We start from the raw sequence: 22,205 nt of genomic DNA on the forward strand, positions 1-22,205 counted from the left end.
AAACGGGTTTTCCCAACTAAGTTGTACTTATCCGATTTTTGCTTTCAGCCGTTCAAATGAGGTGGTAACACCAGAAAACATGAAAAAATCACAAAATCGTTTTGAATGGTCGAATAGTTTAGTTGCGTGATATAGCTGACATCGTATAGATATTAAAAGAACGTGTTGGCTTTACTTTGCATGAGCATTTGACTATGAGAAAGCTCTGTTCAAAGTGGGTGCCGCGTTTGCTCACTGTTGACCAAAAACGAGAACGTATTGATGACTCTGAGCAGTGTTTGGTAATGTTTAAACATATCAAACCGAAATTTGTGCGTCGATATGTGACAATGGATGAAACATGGATTCATCACATCACCCTGGAATCAAAACGATCGTCATCTGAGTGGATAGCAACTGGTGAACCTCCAAAGTGCCTGAAAGCACAACGATCGGATGGAAAGGTTATGGCCTCGGTATTCTGGGATGTGCGTGATTTATTATAATATATAATTTATACATAATATTTATATTATCTCGAAAAAGGAAATAACAATAACAATGAATACTATATAGCGTTATTGTAGCGTTTGAAGGCTGAAATTGCAAAGAAACGATACCGCACCGTGTCACAAGTCAATCAAAACAATAGCAAAGATACATGAATTGAACTTCGAATTGCTTCCACATCCACCGTATTCGCCAGATTTGACTCCCACCGACTACTGGCTGCTCGCAGACCTGAAAAAAATGCTCGTCGGTAAGAAATTTCGCACGATTGAAAAGGTTATCGCTAAAACTGAGGCCTATTTTGAGGCAACAGATAAATCGTTCTACAAAAGTGGTATTGAAATGTTAGAGCCATGTTGGCATGATTGCGTTGCTCTTGATGGAGATTACGTTGATGAATCGAGTTTATTTTGAACCAAAAAAAAATCGTGTTCTCTTTGTTAGGCCCGGGACTTTTCAGCCTGTGTGCTAGACACGTTTGAAAGCTACTATTAGGATATTTGATAGGTTCACTATACTTATGACCAAGGATAGAATCTTACAAATGTTTTAATAATACTATTTAAATGTAAAGAGAAATACATTATCATGCCAATAGGTGGCTTTTAAAATGCGAGTTAAAGTTTTATCGATATCTTTCACCGAGCAAATACTGACATTTAATCAAGCGACTGTTGTTTGGTCACTTCATTATTGACATTTGATAGTGTGATTGTTGTAAGTTTATTGACCCGGAGCTGCTGTAGGTTTTCAAATGGGACACATAGGAATGATGCTCAAATGCACTATCATCATAGCATCTCGTTTTGTTATATTCCATAATATTGTAAAGTGTAAAAATATAATGTTGTAATTAATCAACCGATATGCCAGTTTGTCTATCCTATTGGCATCGCAAATCCTCATTTGTACATCAGTTGGGCAACCGTACAACAGAACTGATAAGTGCAACAAGCTCCAAATTATTCCAATCGGTACTGTAGCTTGCAAAAGTACCGACAACGACCTTCCGTCAAGTTCAAGTTTGTGACCGCACACGATATACCGATTAACTCGAAAGCTTGTCGGGTTACTCAGCTTATTGCAAAATTTCCATCATCATATGCGCTCTCGATGCTCTCCCGGTACGCCGGCTTACAAAACCGAGAACTACTTCAAAGCACAACTATTACATCATTTACGTAACAGAACAGCCATAGCTCAGTCAATAGTGCATCATTTGTGTTCTAATATGCATTGCTGAACAGACGCGGGATTACTACTACTCATACTGTGACTTTTTTAGTTGTACTTGGTTGGTTCTACTAGCAAAAGTATAATCCCTCAAACCATTTACAGCTGGGACATGTGTTTGTGTTTGTTAGGACTGCTCTCGTTGGAAGCAACACAACATGCATAGTGCACTGATAAAATTTTACACGCGCCTGCCAACTATTTTGCGCAGTTTTCCAGATGAGAGCCGAGCGGTGGTTGTTTGGATTGAATCGTAGAGCAGCTAGAATGTATTTTAGAGCGTTGTTTTGCTGTTATTGGTGCTCCGATGCATTCTATAGCTGTTGATGAGTTTCATTTATTTACTATTTCGTCAAATGATTATAGCCGCTGGTTCAGTTTGGAGCAGGCATTGTCTATTGCGTAATGCTGCTGTAATAAGAGGGAATTACTACATATTAGATAACGCCCATTTGTGCAAAAATATGTGTTCAATATGTGTTGATATAATTCACTACATGAACGAGGAAATCTTTATCGGAACTATTTTGCCTGCCTTAGTTGGTTTTGAAAAAAAGTAGCAGATTCCTCTCTTGAACTATCGATTCCTTCCAACCACATATATTCGGAAGGTGGCGCTATACAGCAAATTAACGCTATTTCAACTCAAATTGCATATTTTAACAGCCATCATAAGCTGATCGCCACCATCTAAATCGTCAATACAATAAAAGATGATGATTAAAGTCGATACGAAATATTGATGCTTCACTTACTTAACGGAAGGACGACGATTCGTAAAATTTCAGCAATGGGATTATTAACAAAAACATTGTGCCTGTACATGGACGTATCATAGGAAAATTTCATTTTTTTAGGAGACCTGGCTTGAAGATTAGGGCAATCTCTTCTGACTGTTTCCTGCACACTTAAAACCAATTCTCTAGCTTGGCATAGTGAAATGCCGAGACAGATCGTCAGTACACAATTACGCTGATAATATTATGTTTTCCAAGATCGTTTAGTAGATTTACTGATTTTTCGTTAATGTGCATTTCTTTGCGAAACATTTGGTAAAATCATGTGCTGAACTCATCAGTGATTAACAATTATCCCAAAATCAGCAAATGCGTTTGTCGAAATTTCGAAATATGTGTTAGCTTTTACCAGAATTCGGCTAGACAACAGTCTTTTCCTTTTTACATTTTCACTTGGCTCTATGCAACTTCGGTCGCTTTTCTTTTTCTTCCCCCAGCCAAATGCCTCTTCTTAACAATGCTCTCATTTAGGTTGTTTATAAACCTTTATTGCACCTAAAAATTCTTTTGGTTTGTTTGTCTAGAGATTTTCCTTCTTCGTCTCTAACAGCGCCCATTGACTGAAATTCGTTATCTGGTGTGTATTTGAATTTCAAGGTTAAGAAGAACATAAGGATTCTAGTTTTTCAAATTACATTCTGGGCAGCCGGCTGCTGCGGGTGGATGAAATTTGTCAGAACATTATCTTTATACATCCGAGTAGGTGATTGTTTGACCTAGGCTTGAATACTTTTCAAGTGAACTACAAATTTTACACGCATTTCGAAAAATCGTTAATGATCGAACATGCCCCACTCTCCCCTATATGGATTTGTAAATACAGTGAGCGTTAGAATTGATAAAAACCTGTTTTAATCCACCTAGTGGTGCAATGATGCGTTTCTCATGTATAATATTGTGGTATTCTATTCAAAAAATTTTTCTTCGATTTCTGAAAGACACCAAGAGATTGTTTATGCATAACATAAAGAATAAAAAAGTGCTTTAATTGCGTAGTTCATCCTTAAGAAAACGAAGTGGGTTCACTATTATATGCACTTCCGTCACCGGAACCCGAGAACCGGTATAATCGAAGTCGGTTCGTACGGCCACCAACAAATTTTGACGATTTTATACCATTTTGCCATCGCACTCTAGACGACGATTTAAATGTTTGTTGTATCCGAAAATATGCAGTAATTTTTGGTAGGACCATAAGACCTTTCAATTGACCATAAGTTTGGGGATAACTGTTTAGAGTCCAGTTTATAACATTTTTTACGATTTTGGTTCCACCAGTTTAAGTGACGGTGTACAATATTGAACACACTTCACCCTATAATTTCGGAACCGGAAGTCGGATCCGGATGAAATTTAGGAATTCCGTATGGGACCACGAGACCTTTCATTTGTGGAAATCGGTCAAACAATCACTGAGAAAAGTGAGTAAGATCCATTTTTGTATATATGACCACTATTTCCGGTACTTCCGGAACCAGATACCGAGAACCAGGATAGCCGGAATCGGTTTGTTTAGTTGCCTACTGATGAAATGGCTATCGAATTGTGTAGTTTTGAGACCAGTTTAGAATTTTCTTTGCGTATTTTGTTTCGCCGGTTTAAGTCGGATCCGGATAAAATTCCGGAATTCCTTATGGGCCCATGAGACCTTTCATTTGAATCTAAGTTAGTTAAAATCGGTTCAGCCATCTCCGAGAAAACCTAGTGAGATTGTGTGACACACACACAGACATTGCTCAGCTCGATGAACTGAGTTGAATGGTATGTGACACTTGGTCAATTTTTACTAGCCGGTTTTCAAGTGATTGAATAACCTTTCTCTAACTTCTCGATGCGGTGTTTGGAGATGGAATTGTTTTTGGCCACAAAATAGATTTTTTGTTTAATTTTTGAATTCAAACGATCTACCAACGCTTTGTTCTACTCGCTAAAATATTGATTGTTTTTCCTTTTTTTAAATAGTCGATGAAAATGTTTACCCAATCCCAAAATACTTAAGTTATAACTCAGTTCTCAGATGACTGTCGTGCCTTTGGACGTTGCAATCCACTGAAATAATGTTCGTTTTGATTCCGGAGTGAAGTGATGGATCCATGTTTCATATATTGTAAATTATCGATGCAAAAAATCTAATTTATTATTAGCCAAACACTGATCTGAACCATCAACAGGTTGTTGTTTTTGAACGACTGTTAGTAAACGCGTCATCCACTTTGAAAAGAGCTTTCTCGTGATTAAACGTTCATGCATTCTCATGATTAAATATTCATGTAAACACATTGCTTTCTGATATATTTGTGACCTTGGCTATCTGACACAACGTAGTCTTACTTTACTAAGGAACGCCTTTTCAAAACTCTCTCTGTACCAAATGGGCAGAACTTAATCGAGAAAAATTCGAAAAACTTGTTTATATCAGAAACATATTTTTGCCTTTCTTATGCAAACATTGTGAAAACCGACTTTTGAACCGAGTGTGTGTGTGCGTGTGTGTGTAACGTTTTTTTGCACTAACTTCTCTCAGAGATGGCTGAACCGATTTTCATAAACTTAAATTAAAATGAAAGGTCTTGTGGTCCCATACAAAATCCCTGAATATTATTTGGATTCAACTTTCGGTTCCGGAGTTATGGGGTAAAATGTGCACAAAAATGAAAATATGTGTTCTAACTTTTCTCATAGATGGCGTGACTGATTTTTACACACTTAGATTCAAATGAAAGTTCCTGTGGTAATTCCTGAATCGAAGAAAATTATTTTGAAGAATACCACAGTTTTATATATAATAGTATGATTGATATGAGAAAGGCATCATTACACCACTAGGTGGATTAAAACAGGTTTTTCTCCATACCATCGGAAATACGATTGGAAAATCATGATAAAATCCTAAGTAGTATAGGATAACCACAAATAATTTAAAATTTAAGTTTTCTAGAATTAAATTTATAATCAAAGTTTGGCGTGATGAAAATACTTCACCTTGCTGATTCCAATTATGAATCATTTTATGAAAGAATTCAATAACATTGAAAACATTTTTATATGATCAATTTTATATCATTTTGTTTTTGGAACCATGTATAGAATTTGTTCCGAATAAACCAAAAGTTTATGCTAATGCGTATTTATACTCACATATACCGTGCGTATTTATACTCACATATACCGTTACTTCGCATGTTTAAATAAACGGAGAGCATATCGATTATTTAAAACAACAAAACGTTCAGTTTTCTATCAGGCTAAAACAAATAGTTTCTTTTAAGGATCAAGAGTAAACTAAGTTAACTTGTGTTGGTAATTTGTATATTACGTACATTTTATTTAGTACGTATGTCATAGACCAATGTATTTTTATATGCAGTGCAACCAGTTTATCAAAGTGGCTTGAACTATTGTGTTTCAAATAATCTTTTTAAGCAATAATTTATTCTCAAATGAATGTTAAGCCTGACTTTTTGGATGAAATATCAGTTTTGATTAATAGTTCCCCAACGTTTGATGGAAAATTGCTTTCATTTTATGAATGTAGATTTTAATTCCCTAATAAAAACCTGTTTCAATCCACCTAGTGGTGTACTGATGTACTGATATCAATCATACTATCATATATAATACTGTGGTATTCTTCAAAATAATTTTTTTTTGATTCTTAAAAGAATAACCGAAATCGGTTTGTTTGACCGTCTACTGATAAGAACTATTAATTGGAAAGGACGGTTTTTCCCCGTTTTCAGTGATGGTATACAATTAGGTATGGGACCACAGGACCTTTCATTTGAATCTAAGTTTGTGAAAATCGGTTCAGCTATTTCTGAGAAAAGTTAGTGCACTTATTTTCACAATTTTTTGCACATTTTAACCAAAAATTCCGGAACCGGAAGTCGGATCCATATAATATTCAGGCATTTTGTATGGGACCACAAGACCTTTCATTTGAATCTAAGTTTGTGAAAATCGGTTTAGCCATCTTCGAGAAAAGTTAGTGCAAAAAAAGTTACACACACACATACACACAGAGACATTTTGCGTACTCGACAAATTGAGTCGAATGGTATATGACACTCGGCCCGCGGTTCAAAAGTCGGTTTTCACAGTGATTGCATAACCTTTATAAATGAGAAAGGCAAAAAGTTAGCAACACTGCTTCAATGCGTTTGTATTACATTGCGCTACACAAAATAAACTAAATACTTTCTGTTACAAAAGCAGTTTTCCGGAAAATAAATAGTTTTACGACAACATCAACAAAAAAAATTTCTGCTTAGTTTCAACCGGTATTCGTCGGAGAATAATTGGAGTAGATTAGGTTTATGGTTGAGTAAAACTGGGGTGGAAAATATTATTGATTTGAACCGGTTTGAATTTCGTTTGAATAAACTTTTGTTATTTGTTATGGAATTTTGAAAGAGAAATTTTGTCCAAACTTGGCGAGTGTTTATCAGTAATTTATTGTAGTGGAGTTCTTAAAATCCAATATGGCGGTTTTTAGTTTATAAACATTCTTTCAAATCGCTATATAATTTGTATTTCCGAGACAGGTTTGGCAAGTAAGTTATAGAAATTGATATCATATCAATTCTTAGCTTAGATTTAGACATCCTCAATGGAAACAAACGATTTGTTGTATATTTTTCCAATTTAAGTTATTTCATGAGTGAATTTGAACATGGCATGTGATCGCAATCGATCTTGTAACCTACACAACCCTGTAATTTTTCTGCTTCAATGAATTTTTCAGTATCTCTCGTCAGAAAACTCTCGAAAGTTGGCAAACTTCATGGAGCAATGACGAACTGGGACGATGGCTACACTCCATTATCCCTAAGGTATCGACGAAACCTTGGTTCAAGGGGATGAACGTGAGTCGTGATTTCATTCGCGTTATGTCACGACTCATGTCAAATCACTATACATTCAACGCACATCTCCGGCGTATCGGGATCGTGGAGAACGGGCTCTGCACCTGTGGCGACGGTTATCAGGACATCGAGCATGTCGTGTGGTCGTGCGTAGAGTATCGCGACGCCAGGTCGAAGCTACTGGAATCCCTCAGGGCCCGAGGTAGACCGCCTGAGGTTCCGGTTCGGGATGTGTTGGCGAGTCGGGATAGTTCATATATGCTTCTCATATACCAGTTTCTCAAACACATTAATATACAAGTGTAATCTGTTACATCTGGCTTAGAAAGTTCCTCCTATTTATCGACGTTGTTTCAACTGTGGCTAAGAATTATTTCTCAACTGCAGGTTCGACACTAACTTCCGCCGATTATCCCGATTCCTCATCTGTCCACCATCTTCATCGGAACTAACAAGATCTTTTTGCTGTCACTAACCTTCGCTTCCCCCCTCCCCGTCTTTTCACCATCTCGATGTCAACTAATTAGATCTCTGTCGTTTTAGTCATTTCATTCCCATATCCCCATTTTACTTCGTTTTCCGCAATATTTACTTCGCTATCTTTTTTTTTCATTTTCTTCTGTAACAACACCATCATCGCCCACGGAAACTTATCAACAGCATGCGGGCCACCCGCCGGGTATTCGTAACCTGGGGGTGTTTCCCGCGGACCCACACGGACCGAAGAATGCGGCCAACATGAATATTCACCAACGCCATATGGAAGACTCTCATGAAATATTCAGATCACCGGCCGATCACCACATGAAGGCTGGATCTGCCAAAGTCAACCACTGCGACCCAAATATGACATTACTTAATGATACAACCCTAGTTTTAAGTTAGTCGTAAATTTTAAATTAGTAAAAGCCCTTGGCATCTTAGAGCTTAAGCAGTGTGCCTTAAACATTATATTCTTGAATAAAAAAAAAAACCCTGTAATTTTGTTGCTTTCGTGTGTTTCGTCTTATACGGTTAGAATTCTGCAAGTGAAGCATTGAAAGTTTGCAAAAATTACTCAATCAATCAGCTAGTACGTGCGATTATTGATATTTGGAAGTGTGGAAAACGCAAATCAGTCATTACCCACCAGAACCTTCACCATCATTAATATATAAATGGTGAATGGTATAAATTCAGCAAGCCAATAACAAATGGTTCTTTTCGATGGATCAGAGTCCGGATAACACTTTTGAAGCCACTGTTGAGCTGGCTTATTGATTGATGTATTATATACTGAACACATGATAATTTTCTTCCATTAATTTACATAAAAGTAATAAATTTAACTTACGTTCCTTGAAGTTTTTTTTTTACGAAATAGTGAGCTCGTAAGGAATGGTAATTTTAACCATTATGAAAAAAACTATGATTAAACTTTTATCATTCTCGATAAAAATTGTTTTGTGCACTGCAGATTATTGCATTGTACTGAGTGTAGTTTAATTTGCAAAACGTTTTTCACAGGAAGAAAAAGTCACTGGTTCGTGTCCCATCTATGTCATAGTTTTTTTTATTTCTGCTGTTCATCAGTCTTTTTTACATTTTGATAAATTGGAAAGTCTACAATCCTAGTCTAGAATAATGTCCTGTAACCAAGAGAACGTGCCACTTGATCTAATTTGTTCTGAGTCAAGCGGTACTTATCTTGCCCAGTTCTACTACCCGGAAGAAAACATTTTAAACGATTTAAAAATTAAGTAATACACACGGAAAGACCGAAATGAGCATTTTAGCGAAAAAATTAGTTGAATTTCTGATTTTAGTTAGTTATTTTTTGAGACAACTAAAAAAATCTTACTTTTGCTAATTTAGATTTTTTAATTCTCATTCCCTTAAAAATAATAAAATATTTTTTGATATATATTTTTTTTACCTTTTTACCTATTTTTATATATATAAAAAATAGGTATAGAATTCGCTCAAACTTTAGAAAATTTTTCCGAGGCCCGGAGGGCCGAATGACATATACCAATCGATTCAGCTCGACGAACCGAGCAAATGTCTGTGTGTGTGTATGTGTGTGTGTCCGTATGTGTGTTGTCAACTAAGAGGTCGAGATCTCAGAGATGGCTGGACCGATTTTGATCAAACTAGTCGCAAATGAAAGGTCTCCCCGTCACCCAAAACGCTATTGAATGGTTTTGAGATCGGATGTTTACTTTTTGAGTTATACAAAGTTTTATGTCAAAATTTTCAGTTTTTTGACAGTATCTGTCACAATTGACCTTGAAAACAGAATATGTTTTCAGACTTAGATTCCGCACGGTAATACCTATCCAACAAGCCATAGATTGTTAAAATCCGTCCATTTTTAACGGAGATATCGAAATTTTTCTGTAAGCGACTTTTCCCCCTATTCCAGCAGTAGGAGTTTTGAGCGCTGTATGACAAAGAAATACTTGGGAGCAACGGAAAACACGATTTTTTATACTGTTACATACAATTGTTTCTAAGTACCAAAAGGATTGTGTACAGCATCCTTTTTCATGACATTTAGCCTCGGACCGATTTTGGCACGGCTCGTTTTTGGCAACATAATCGTTCGAATATGGCATATGTAAACCAGATGATGGCAGAATTTTTTTTAATTATTTTGTTTTAAACTACTTACAGCAATAAATGCTGGAACAACATAATATCCATATACCATTCGAATCAGTTCGTCGAGATCAGCAAATGCGTGTGTGACAAATAATTTCACTTAATTTTCTCGGAAAATTTCTTTTCTACAAATTCAGATTCATACGAAAAGTCGTATGCTCCCAAACAAAGTTCCTGCATTATGTTTGGTTCCGACCTCTGGTTCTGGAACTACAGGATGATATGTGAAACGAAATCAAAATTGTGTAACTCATTTTTCTCGTAGATGGCTGAACCGATCTAAGATTCAAATGAAAAGTTTCAAGGTTCTATAAAACATCTTGCTTTTCAGTCAGATCCAACTTCCGGTTTCGGGGATAGTATAAAAATGTCTATTCCACATAAATTAATCAGGTTTATCGGGTTAGCAGATTTGGATAGTCGATAAAAAAAATTAACTTTTTTCAGTTTTAGTGGTATTCAGTTGTCGATCAGAGGGCACCTAAAAATTTAATTCGTGCTATGATCTCTCAAAGATGTCTTAACTGATTTTCAAATATTTTGAAACAAATGTAAACTATACAGCTTCTCAGGTGAATTTATCTGATTTCGGCCATACCGCTTTTAGAATTCCGGTTCCAGTATAAAATCGTTTCTCAAAGCTCAATCGTTTTCTCAAAAAAAGCCTAATCAAATTTCAGAAATAAAAATTCAAATTAAAACAAACTTATATACAAAAATTAATTAATTTTATCCAATTATGACTTCCGGTTCTCGAATTACATGATGATGAATTTTTAAAATTCAAACCGATATAGATGACAATCCCGAAAAGCTTCAAAATTGGACTCAAAACTGTTTTAATATATTCGTCATATGGCCATACGAATCGGTTTGGGTTATGCTGGTTCCTGAATACCGGCTCTGGAAGTACCTTAAATTACCGTAAACTCTAAAGTGGAACTTACATATCATGGCATGTTTAATCGTTTATCACACTTCTAGATTCAAATTCGATCCGATTTGCAGTTTCGACATTACAGAGTAATGAGTGAGTAAAATCTCAAATTGTCGCTTAAAACGACGGTCATTAAAATAATGTCATGAAAACTTAAACACCGAAGAATATTCATGCAAAAAACACATGCGGATTGATAAAAATAGGTATCATCTCACTGCTAGGTGGATTAAACACGTTTTTATATATATAAAAAATAGGTATAGAATTCGCTCAAACTTTAGAATTTTTTTCCGAGGCCCGGAGGGCCGAATGATATATACCAATCGATTCAGCTCGACGAACTGAGCAAATGTCCGTGTGTGTGTATGTGTGTGTGTCTGTATGTGTGTTGTCAACTAAGAGGTCGAGATCTCAGAGATGGCTGGACCGATTTTGATCAAACTAGTCGCAAATGAAAGGTCTCCCCGTCACCCAAAACGCTATTGAATGGTTTTGAGATCGGATGTTTACTTTTTGAGTTATACAAAGTTTTATGTCAAAATTTTCAGTTTTTCGACAGTATCTGTCACAATTGACCTTGAAAACAGAATATGTTTTCAGACTTAGATTCCGCACGGTAATACCTATCCAACAAGCCATAGATTGTTAAAATCCGTCCATTTTTAACGGAGATATCGAAATTTTTCTGTAAGCGACTTTTCCCTCTATTCCAGCAGTAGGAGTTTTGAGCGCTGTATGACAAAGCAATGCTTGGGTGCAACGTGAAACACGATTTTTTATACTGTTACATACGATTGTTTCTAAGTACCAAAAAGACTGTGTACAGCGTCCTTTTTCATGACAATTTGCCTCGGACCGATTTTAGCACGGTTCGTTTTTGGCAACATAATCGTTCGAATATGGCATATGTAAACCAGATGATATCTGCATTTTTGAGTTGAAAGTAATTCTATAATTATATTGATTTAAACTACTTACACAATAAATGCTGGAAGAACATAACTTCCATATACCATACGACTCAGTTCGTCGAGATCAGCAAATGCGTGTGTGACAAATAATTTCACTTAATTTTCTCGGAGATGGCTAAACCGTTTTCTACAAGCTCAGATTCATATGAAAAGTAGTATACTCCCAAATTTGGATCCGACTTCTGATTTCGGAACCACAGGATGATATATGAAACGAAATTAAAATAATGTAATTCATTTTTCTCGTAGATGGCTGAACCGATCTAAGATTCAAATGAAATCTAAGAATAATCTATGATTCAAATGAGAGGTCTTAAAATCCTATAAAATTTAGTCAGATCCGATTTCTGGTTCAGGAGATACAGGGTGATTGGTATAAAAATGTCCATTTCACATAAATTAATCAGGTTTATCGGGTTTGCTGATTTGGATAGTCGATTACGAAATAAGTTTATTTCAGTTTAAGCGGTATTCAGTTTTCGATTCGGAATGTACCCCCAAATTTTAATTCGCATTTCTTAAAAATGTCTACACACTCCTCAGGTGAATTTAACTGATTTCGGCTACACCGATTTTAGAACACCGGTTCCAGTTTCGAATCGTTTCTCAAAGCTCAATCATTTTTTCAAAAAGGCCAAATCGAACTTAAAAAACAAAAATTCAAATTAAAGGACTTAAGGTCCCATACAAAATTGGTGAATTTTATCCGATTCTAGAATTACCGATGATGAGTTTTTAAAATTCATACCGATATAGAAGATGTAAATTGTTTGGCGTATTAATTTATGGCCATTCGAATTATTTTGGGTTATGCTAGTTCCTGAATACCGGCTCTCTAAAGTGGAACATACTTCGACATCTCATGAAATGTTCAATCGATTTTCACACGTTAAGACTGAAATTCGATACGATTTCGACATTACAGGGTAATGAGTGATTAAAATCTCAATTTGCCGTTTAAAACGACGATAATTAAAATAATGAGAACTAAAACAACTAAGAATATCCATGCAAAACAACACATGCGGATTGATAAAAAAGGTATCATCTCACTGCTAGGTGGATTAATCACGTTTTTTAGTTGAATTCACCAATTCAACGTGCTGTCATTTCTTAGCTAAGGCAAACTTCATTTTCATTCAACTAATTTTTTAGTTGAATTAGAGAAATAAAACGTTGTTTTCAACCAACATAAATAGTTGAATTGGCTTCTGCAATTTGCAGCTATATGGCGCACTGTCACCGAAAAAAAAAGTTCACACCGTAATGACTACTAGCCACTAGATGGCGTTAGTAATGTAACGAAAAGAATTTTTCAGTCGCGGTTGTTTTTTTCTATATTGGCAGGTATAAATACGCCGTTGTTTTGGAGAAAAAGACATAAACGAAACATAAACTTCTTTTTACAAATTTTTCGTCTGAAACGCTGTTTTCTTCATTCGACTTCGCGAAATCGACTTTCTCCCTGATAACTTTGAGCACTTGGTAAACAAAAACTGAATACAAGTAGTACACCGGACGGCGTAGCCCGCGGAAGATTGGAAGATACAAAAAAACTTCATTTGACATACGAGGTCTGTTCAAAAAGTTCTCGGAATTTTTTAATTGCGCGCGTCTGGAGAGTCCGGTGGTCAAAAAATTTTTTCTATTGTGTTGGTACATATGTCCCTGATGTATGGTGAAATTTTCAGCTGTATTCATTGTTTACATTCTGTCTTGTAGCGGCTGGTGTAGACGTGTTTTTTTGAGCTCGGCGATTTTTGTTAGTTTAAACAATGGAAGAATTGAAGAGTCAAAGAATTTGTATTGAATTTTGCGTGAAAAATGAAATAAAGTGTAACCAAGTGTGCGAAATGTTACAGAGAGCCTACGGTGAGTCTGCTATGAAAAAAACAAGTGTTTACGAGTGGTATAAGCGTTTCCAAGATGGCCGCGAAGACGTTGAAGACGACGAACGCTCCGGTCGACCCAGCACGTCAATAATCGATGAAAATGTGGGAAAAGTGGAAAAAATGATTATAGATAATCGCCGAATCACTATTAGAGAAGTTGCTGATGAAGTTGGCATATCAGTTGGCTCATGCCATCATATTTTTTCAAATGTTTTGGGCATGGAACGAGTGGCAGCAAAATTCGTTCCAAAACTGCTGAATTTCATCGTTGCTTATTCGTGATTTTTTGGCTAAAAACAAGACTTTAATCATGCCCCAACCTTCTTATTCACCAGATATCGCTCCGTGTGATTTTTTCCTGTTCTCAAAGTTGAAGAGACCCATGAAAGGACAGCGTTTTTCATCGATTGAAGAGATAAAGGCAGAATCGCTGAGAGTGCTACAGAGCATTACAAAAAGTGACTATCAGGGGTGTTTCGAAGACTGGAAAAAACGCTGGCATAAGTGTATTATATCTAGGGGGGATTACTTTGAAGGGGACCATATAGATGTAGACAAATAAATAAATATTTTTTTAGAAAAATGAGAATTCCGGGTACTTTTTGAACAGACTCGTATATACAATTAGAGTGCAACATTCGAAACTCACTTCACTGTTCCGTGAAAAAACATCGACAACAATAACGCACAATCGCTTCAAATGCGCACAAATTCAAAAATTTACACATCGGTTTAGAAACTTATATATGGATATATCGTAACACTTGCGAAAACATCAAAACAATTTGCAAGCAATTTCAACAAGACTGTCCTTTTTACCTTTTTAATGGATTGTTTTGCTTTGACACTTCTCATGAGTTTTTGACTCATAAACTTGTAAATAAAATCAGTTTAATTTTTGTTTTCTTTGTGCTGTACTTCAGCAATGATTGTGATAGATAAATAGAACCAAATTTTCTGATTTTAATAACAAAATTAGTTGTCGATGATAATTTCGTACTGGATTGAAATATTGCTGGTTTGTGTCCATGATATTCGCCAACTAAACTCATTCGCTAAAAATAAGAGTTTTTTCCAGCAAAGTAAATTCTCAATTTTAACTAATGTCATAGTTATTTTGGAAATTTTGTTGTTAAAATCAACTAATTCAAAAACAGTAATATGAATTAGGCGCAGAGCTAATTTCGGTCGTTCCGTGCAGTGCTTTGAAATGATTAAAGAAAATTCTCACAAATTCGATTCCGTTAAAAATAATGCTGCCTAGTATTTTAATAAAATTTTGACGAAATTCGATGATGTGCTAAACTATAGATTACCTTACCCACCATTTGAAAAGAAAGTTTACAATTTTCCTTGCCAAAAAAAGCTGGACTTCGATACTTTATGGTATTTATTTACCACCGAACATAAATGAATACACAATTTATGTTTTAACAATCAAAACGTGAAAAAATATGTCAGCCCAACGGGCATTAAAAACATCTGCATTCGACGATGCTTGTTGTAGAAGTAAAATTACACCGTCAAATATTTGTCAGTAACAGACGCCTCAAAACCACCCCCCGAATCTATCAAGCCGGTTCGATTAGCTCATAATCAGTTTCAGATTTTCCCTACCTTTACCGTTCATTTCATTATGAACTGAACAAGAAAAAGGATATACAATATCGCTGCCAGCTCGGTGCTTGAAACTGCTGAGTGTATCTTTATTAGATAATCGAGTCGAAGGATTGCAAACAAGTTGGCAGTTTCCCTTGGTATGTCATTATGAATGATGATGGGTAACGAACAATTGAAGAGGGGTTGTACATCCTGTAGCGTCCGTTTTGTTTCAGTGGTTTTGTTTATCTTTTTCGAAGGAAAGCCAATAGTCCACGCTGTTGTAGTATCGATATGTATATCAGAAAAATAGCTCGATTAACTGTTTTTGCGATCTAAATGTTGCTCTGTTACTGACAGTTATGACGAGATTATTCCAAGCATCCAGCTGCTGCGCTTATTTTTTGCTCAGCAATAAAAATATTTCTGAACAGAAAAAGACTTAAAAGGGATGCATCGGACGAAGGTGATGATTCAATTTGTCAATAATTGGGTGCAACAAAGGATAGATGATCAGGTGTATAATACCTTTCGTTTTCATGGTCGTTTCCATAATCAATGTTTACATCACTGCACTAACAATGATTCTTAGAGCGACACCAAGAAATCTGTGATTGTTATATTTTATTTCCTATTCTTTCGTATTCTTTCAGGTGTTGCACAAATGACTTCAGGTTCGAAGGATGATTTATCCGAAAAGGTGAGTAATAATGCTATTCATTTAATGTCAAATTAAGATTTCCTTATAATTTTGTTTGGATACTGTTCTTTGTTTTATGCACCAGATATTTTATTCATATTATCGATTTGTGTTGTACTAGTTTCTAAGGTGAAAGATATTTAAAAAATGATATTTTTTGTTTAATTTTAAATGTTTTTCAAAATTTCAGTGAATATGGTTATGTTTATTCTCTTATTTATAACCTATGCCTGAACAAATTTTGGGCCCGATATTGTTCAACTTGTTTCGATAATTTCAATCACTTTAGTTTATTTGGCATCAGTTTTCATTCGTTGATTGGATAAAATCTCGAAATTTACTTCTGGATGTAGAGAAAAAACAACAGCACTGGTCTTTTTTCCACATTCGAAGATTGCTAGCCAGACAAGATATTTCTTGTCAAATTTCAACTTCTTCTCCGGACACTCTTAGAAATGGCTAACCTTCGTTTTTAGACGTGCTACAGTTATTTCACAATTTGTTTGCGTTGAGTTTTGACCTATGTCTCGTCATCCATAACAACATACTTCGGTTTAGCACAGATAACAGATATACAGGCTTGAACAAAATATTTTAATATCTCGTGTGAACTTCAAATATGTTATACGTTGGAGGCAACTACAACAGTTTGAATTAAAAAAAAAAAAATAAAAAAATTATTCCAACATCGTCTAAATCACATGTGAAATTAATGAGCATTAATCAAAAATAAATTCGTGATTTTAACCAACAGCAAAACCAACATTTAGCGTGAAGTGAAGGTAGCACCCAAAACAGTGTCGTGATGTGAATGTCGCATCCAAAATAGTGTTGATCGCGGTGACACCAAAATTTTACACACAGTTCATGCGCAAGTCTGTTTTCTGTGTGTCCTGAACGCTTGAAGAAGTGCAACATTACGTTCGACAAAAATATGGCATCATTTGACAGCTGAAGGTGGTTTGTTTACATGTTCATTCTAATTTCAGTGCGTGTTATTGAATATGTAAACAAACAACCGGTACATGTCAAACATGAACTTTACTCATCACGAGTTCATTCACGAGGTTTTCACTGTATCTACTGTCTTGCTTGTTCGTCTGATACTTCTTAAATATTTTGATCACAACATGGAAGGGGTGTAGAGTTGCACATTCAAATATATATTAACTTGACATAACTGTTTCCAAATTGAAAAGGTGTTAGTAGGTTATACCAAAGCAAGCTTTTGATTTTATTCAAGTTTGAAAAAAAAATCTTGACAGAATCTTCTGGTGATGTTTTTGAAAATATAGGTAATATGAAAAAGGCATCATTACACCACTAGGTGGATTAAAAAAAGTTTTTTTTTCTTGAATTCAGTCGGTACTGTCATGATTACTTTTCGGTAAACACCAAATCATCCAGAATTATTTTGCAAACCAAATTTAGACAACTGACTTGCCTGCATTATGAAAATCAAGCTAGGTATTATTATTTCATAAACGTGGTTCAGACACTCATGACATGGGTCAGTGATTCAAAGTTTACGTTGTTGGCCCCGTAAATGATTTGTATTTGAAAGCTCTGAAACGGAGGAACTACTGTATAAGATCAAAATTGCAAAATACCTAAGAACCTTCCATCCCAAATATACTTAGACGGATATGCTGAGGTGAAAAGTAATTTCATTGACCACCAAAATGCGCTCCAATCGTAAATGAGATGGTGTCTTATAGTCTATTCATATTAAGGCAGACATGTAAAATTTTAATGCGATTCAATTATTGCTTTTGAAAGTCGATCGTTTTTTCGGGTTTTGAACCATGTTGATTATGAAAAAAAAACCGTTTTTGTTCTGTCATAAAACATCAAAAGGGAATGGACTAAAAATTGGAAGAAAACCAATGAATAGTTGGATAAATATTATAGGGGCTCTTGTATAGGAAAATAGCTTTTGTTAAGTTTTTTCGGTTTTTTAACGATATCAAACTAACTAGAGATTATAAGAAGAGAAAGAATATGAAATTATAGAGCCATAGTACTCAAGGAAGAGCAAGGATGACTCGTATCGCTAAGATGCCTAAGTTCGACTCCTCTGGTAGAAGGTAAAAGTTTAAATACGAGAAGTCTTCTGCTTACTTAAATGACCCTTGTCACGTCTCACTTTTTCCGCACTTTATTCTTAACATTCTTGCTCTTCCTTGAGTACTATGGCTCTATAATTTCATATTCTTTCTCTTCTTATAATATTTAGTTAGTTTGATATCGTTAAAAAACCGAAAAAAGTAAAAATTACTGACTGACCAGAAGTCATAAATAAAAAAGTAAAAAGCTTTTATTAAGATCATATTGTTTACCAAAACATATCCGGATTTCGTTCCCTCCCTACTAACACATCTCCTATCCTGCGATGCTCGTGGATATACAGTGCTACCCGCGGTCTCTAGAAACAATGAGTATCGGACTAACATTCCTTCCTTTTCTCCAGTAGCATAGCGGTCATGGTCGTGGCCGGCGACATTATTGATCATTCAATGAATAGTTTGTCGTGAGTGGGTATGCACAGTGAAAATGATTTGCGTCTCCCAAGCTACATTTTCTTGGTTTTTTGTGCATTTCCACTCATTCGGTCAATCACGAAGTGCAACCATGGCGATGTACTTCAGCTCAGCTCATTTGGCGACGAACTTCAGCAATAACACGTTGAATATTGGTTTCCAAAGCATCAATGACTTCACGTATACCCACAAAAAATAATCGAGTGCCGTCAAATCACACGAACGTGCAGGCCAGTTCACCAGTCCATTTCTCGAAATAATGTTGTTGTTGAAATGTTCTTTCGATAAGTCGATTGTTTCGGCCACAGTATGACAACCCGAGTAGAGTGTGAGATTAAAAAGAAAACTCAATTTGATGTTGTGCTGTTCGTATATATCGATTACTTAATTTGCTATCGTTTTGGTCGTTTTAACGGTTAAAAGATCAAAATTGAAAGCAAAAAAAATGCTGTATGACATCAAACTGGAAACTAGTTTTGCTCTCAGTGAAAGCACATTGAAAACTTAATATGATGTAGATTTTCTCGAAATGACACGTCGTGAGCATAATCTAAAAATAGTACGTCAAAAAAGGTTCGGGATAGTATACATTTAGGCGATATTACTCGCCAGCAAGAAAAAAAGATTGTATGCAATCTCCATTAGTCGGAAGCAAGAAAAAAGATTTCATGCAATCTCTCACACTACCGCGGAGAGAATCTGGTTTCCAACTTAGGTGATGAGATTGCGAACTTTTTGTGATTGCTTTGGACTGTAAGCGCTAGCTATGAGTGGATGGAAAATGTTCGGTCATATGACAAGCAGTGTTTTTTCACAAAGTTGTATTCAGGTAGTTTCTGTCAATGCACACTCGTTGCATCTCTTCCATCCTGCATCCACTGTGAATAGCAGTGTGGCTATTTGAGCACAGTATGAAAATGTCCTCTTTGTCCTTCTCATATCCAAAGCTGTAGCATTCAAACATTATAACATTAAATTGAGTTAACTACTTGATCTCACACAACTCGCACATGTAATCACTTCGAAATGCGAATTTAGAGGCTCTGAAGACCGAACGTTTTACAGTGAAGTCTTCTACAACACAGGGAACGTGAATTAGGAATCCGGCAATAAGGTATCCCAGATCATTGTTTTTTCGACTAATTGGGACAATGAACGATTATCTTGCTTCTGACCACAGATAGAACCAAAATCTTTTCAGTAAATTTTTAGTTCTTGTGTAGACTTATAATTTACGATCATTTGATGCAGAATTAGTCCTGTGACTCAAAATTATGAAGTTTTAGTTAGACGGTTTCTTTAGAAAAGTCTATTAAAGTTCCAAGATCTATTAGATGATTGATAAAATACTTCTCATAGTATCGAGCGTACACACTCATGTATGAAGTTCTAAGCATGTATAACTAGGAATGAGAATTGTTTTGAAGAGTGTCTTTGACACAGTTTGTGGACTACTTAGGAATATACAAATTAAACATATATTTTCTTTGTGGCTCCTCTAAACTACTAAAGTATTATTAAGAATTAGCTCTAGGTTCTGAAATCAGAGACATTCAATGTTCGATGTTCGAATTTCGTAAACAATGAATTTTTCCATACTGTTGGATATAAAGTTATAGGTATTTTCAGAACGGGTTTGGTGAGTAGATTTTTTTTTTTGAATGAACTTCGCGACGTCGTAGCATTAAAAAAATCGAAACATTTTTTTAAACTGAACGCCAAAATTGTTACAATACCGAATACTTAACGTATCTAGGAGGGAATCGATCGTCAAATATATTTCTCATATCAAATTCTGAAATAAGCTCCTACGGCAGACGATCAGCGATATGGGAATACCAAAGCCAATATTCAGATTCACCAGCTTCAAACAAACGTGGTACCGATGATCGCCAATTTATCTAATGCCTCCCAGACGTGTGGTTTGACACCAATATTCTCGTGGTTAAAAAAAGGAGCATTATTTGCGTAAAAGCTGAAAAAATGTTGAAAAAATCGTTTCTTCGCGGTTATGGTTGCGGTCAACTGCCACTCGGCAGGATGTCAAAGCATTTTTGTAAAAGGCAACATAGGATTGAAGGAATAATTCTTCCATTGAAACTTAACTTTGTATTTTCACTAAGTTGTTGATATTATTATTTTCATGTTTTGAGTTTCACAGAACTTTTGCCTTAAAACAGCAAAATGATAACATGATGTAATATTAATTGAAAATTTGATGAGTCGATATCATATTAGGATTTCAATCTGATGTTGTCATCATAATCAGATTTCAATTTGTACTCATTTTGATGTTAGACTTTACTCGGGAAGTGGCACCATCCTGTTGAAACCACATTTCGTCCACATCCATATCTTGAAGAAATGGCAACAAAAATTAATTGATCATGGTTCTGTATCGATTTTAATTAACGGCAACGCGTCGTCCCTCTTAATTTTTAAAGAAATAAGGACCGATTATTCCACCAGATCTTAGACCGTACTCTTCTCATTCTGGTTGACCAAAATTTGGTAATTACGTTCTTTATGGTGGTCTCAGACGGACGATTCACGAAGTGCTCTATAAACAGTTTTAATTGAACATTGATTCTGAAAATAAATTTTTACGATCACGATGGAAGCGTTGTTCTGGAGTTAACCTATTCAGGATGAGTTGCTAAACAATACTGAGTAGAGACGTCACTGTCAAAACAACTGATTCCTATTCTAAAAACAAACCTCCTAAAAAAACACCCGTTAGTTTTCTTCAAGGAGAAAACATCGATGAATAAAATCGATAAAACAAAAACTGTTGTTCCGATCGGTATGTAGTTGCCCAACTTTTATTTGCTTTTTGCCAACACCCTCTTGGATTGTTACAGCGTTTAAGAATAACACAGAGTTAGGACAAAATAAATGTGAATCTTGATCGGCTTGCTTTTGAACGAAAATGTCGTAAATCACACAAAATACAGTTCAAGTTGTTAAATCGTTATTTACTGTCAAAGTAGAAGCTTTTTTTTGTTTAGTGATGAATAACAATGTCACGCAAAATGTTGCAATTTGATACGAAGCCTGGTAGAGAACTAATTATGCACTAGCTTTTGCATTTGGATAATATAATTACTTTCTCCTATCTCCCTTCAGGGCATCGGTTTCATCATTCATCAATAATTGATTTTGAGATTTGATACTCGGTTGTATGTATGTGTTAAGTTTCGTGAAGGATAATTCAGGCGTTGTAACAAATTTATTTCTCTTTGTATTCGAATTCGAACAAGCGAAAACATTCTCCTTGAAGATTAGAATTTAGTTTTAATCAAAAGTAATGGAGAATAAAAAGAATAGCTGATTCTTTTTTTTCGGAGAACTTGGAAATGTTTGGCAGAACTGTACAACTACACTACAGAAACTGTAGTGGTAATGAACGAAAACCTTTAGTTAGAGTGAGATCTGCTATCTCTGTTCGATAGATTGACTTCAAAATTAAGAAATTAGGAGTGTTCGTTTCAAATATTCGCATCACTATAGAGAATCAGTATTTAACAATTTTCGAG

General features: G+C 35.5%; 1 protein-coding gene across 2 annotated transcripts in view; it reads left to right on the plus strand.

The window, feature by feature from the left end:
• Positions 1-22,205, plus strand: part of LOC131438864 (protein cycle) — a 112,061-nt gene that overhangs the window by 24,897 nt on the left and 64,959 nt on the right. For both annotated transcript variants that reach the window (XM_058609211.1, XM_058609212.1), the window contains exon 2: positions 16,083-16,129. In XM_058609211.1, coding sequence (XP_058465194.1) covers positions 16,113-16,129 — 17 coding nt within the window. In that variant the 5' untranslated portion in view covers positions 16,083-16,112. The remainder of the gene's footprint in view (positions 1-16,082; positions 16,130-22,205) is intronic.

This window comes from Malaya genurostris, chromosome 3 (assembly GCF_030247185.1).
Source record: "Malaya genurostris strain Urasoe2022 chromosome 3, Malgen_1.1, whole genome shotgun sequence".
Classification (NCBI taxonomy): Eukaryota; Metazoa; Arthropoda; class Insecta; order Diptera; family Culicidae; genus Malaya; species Malaya genurostris.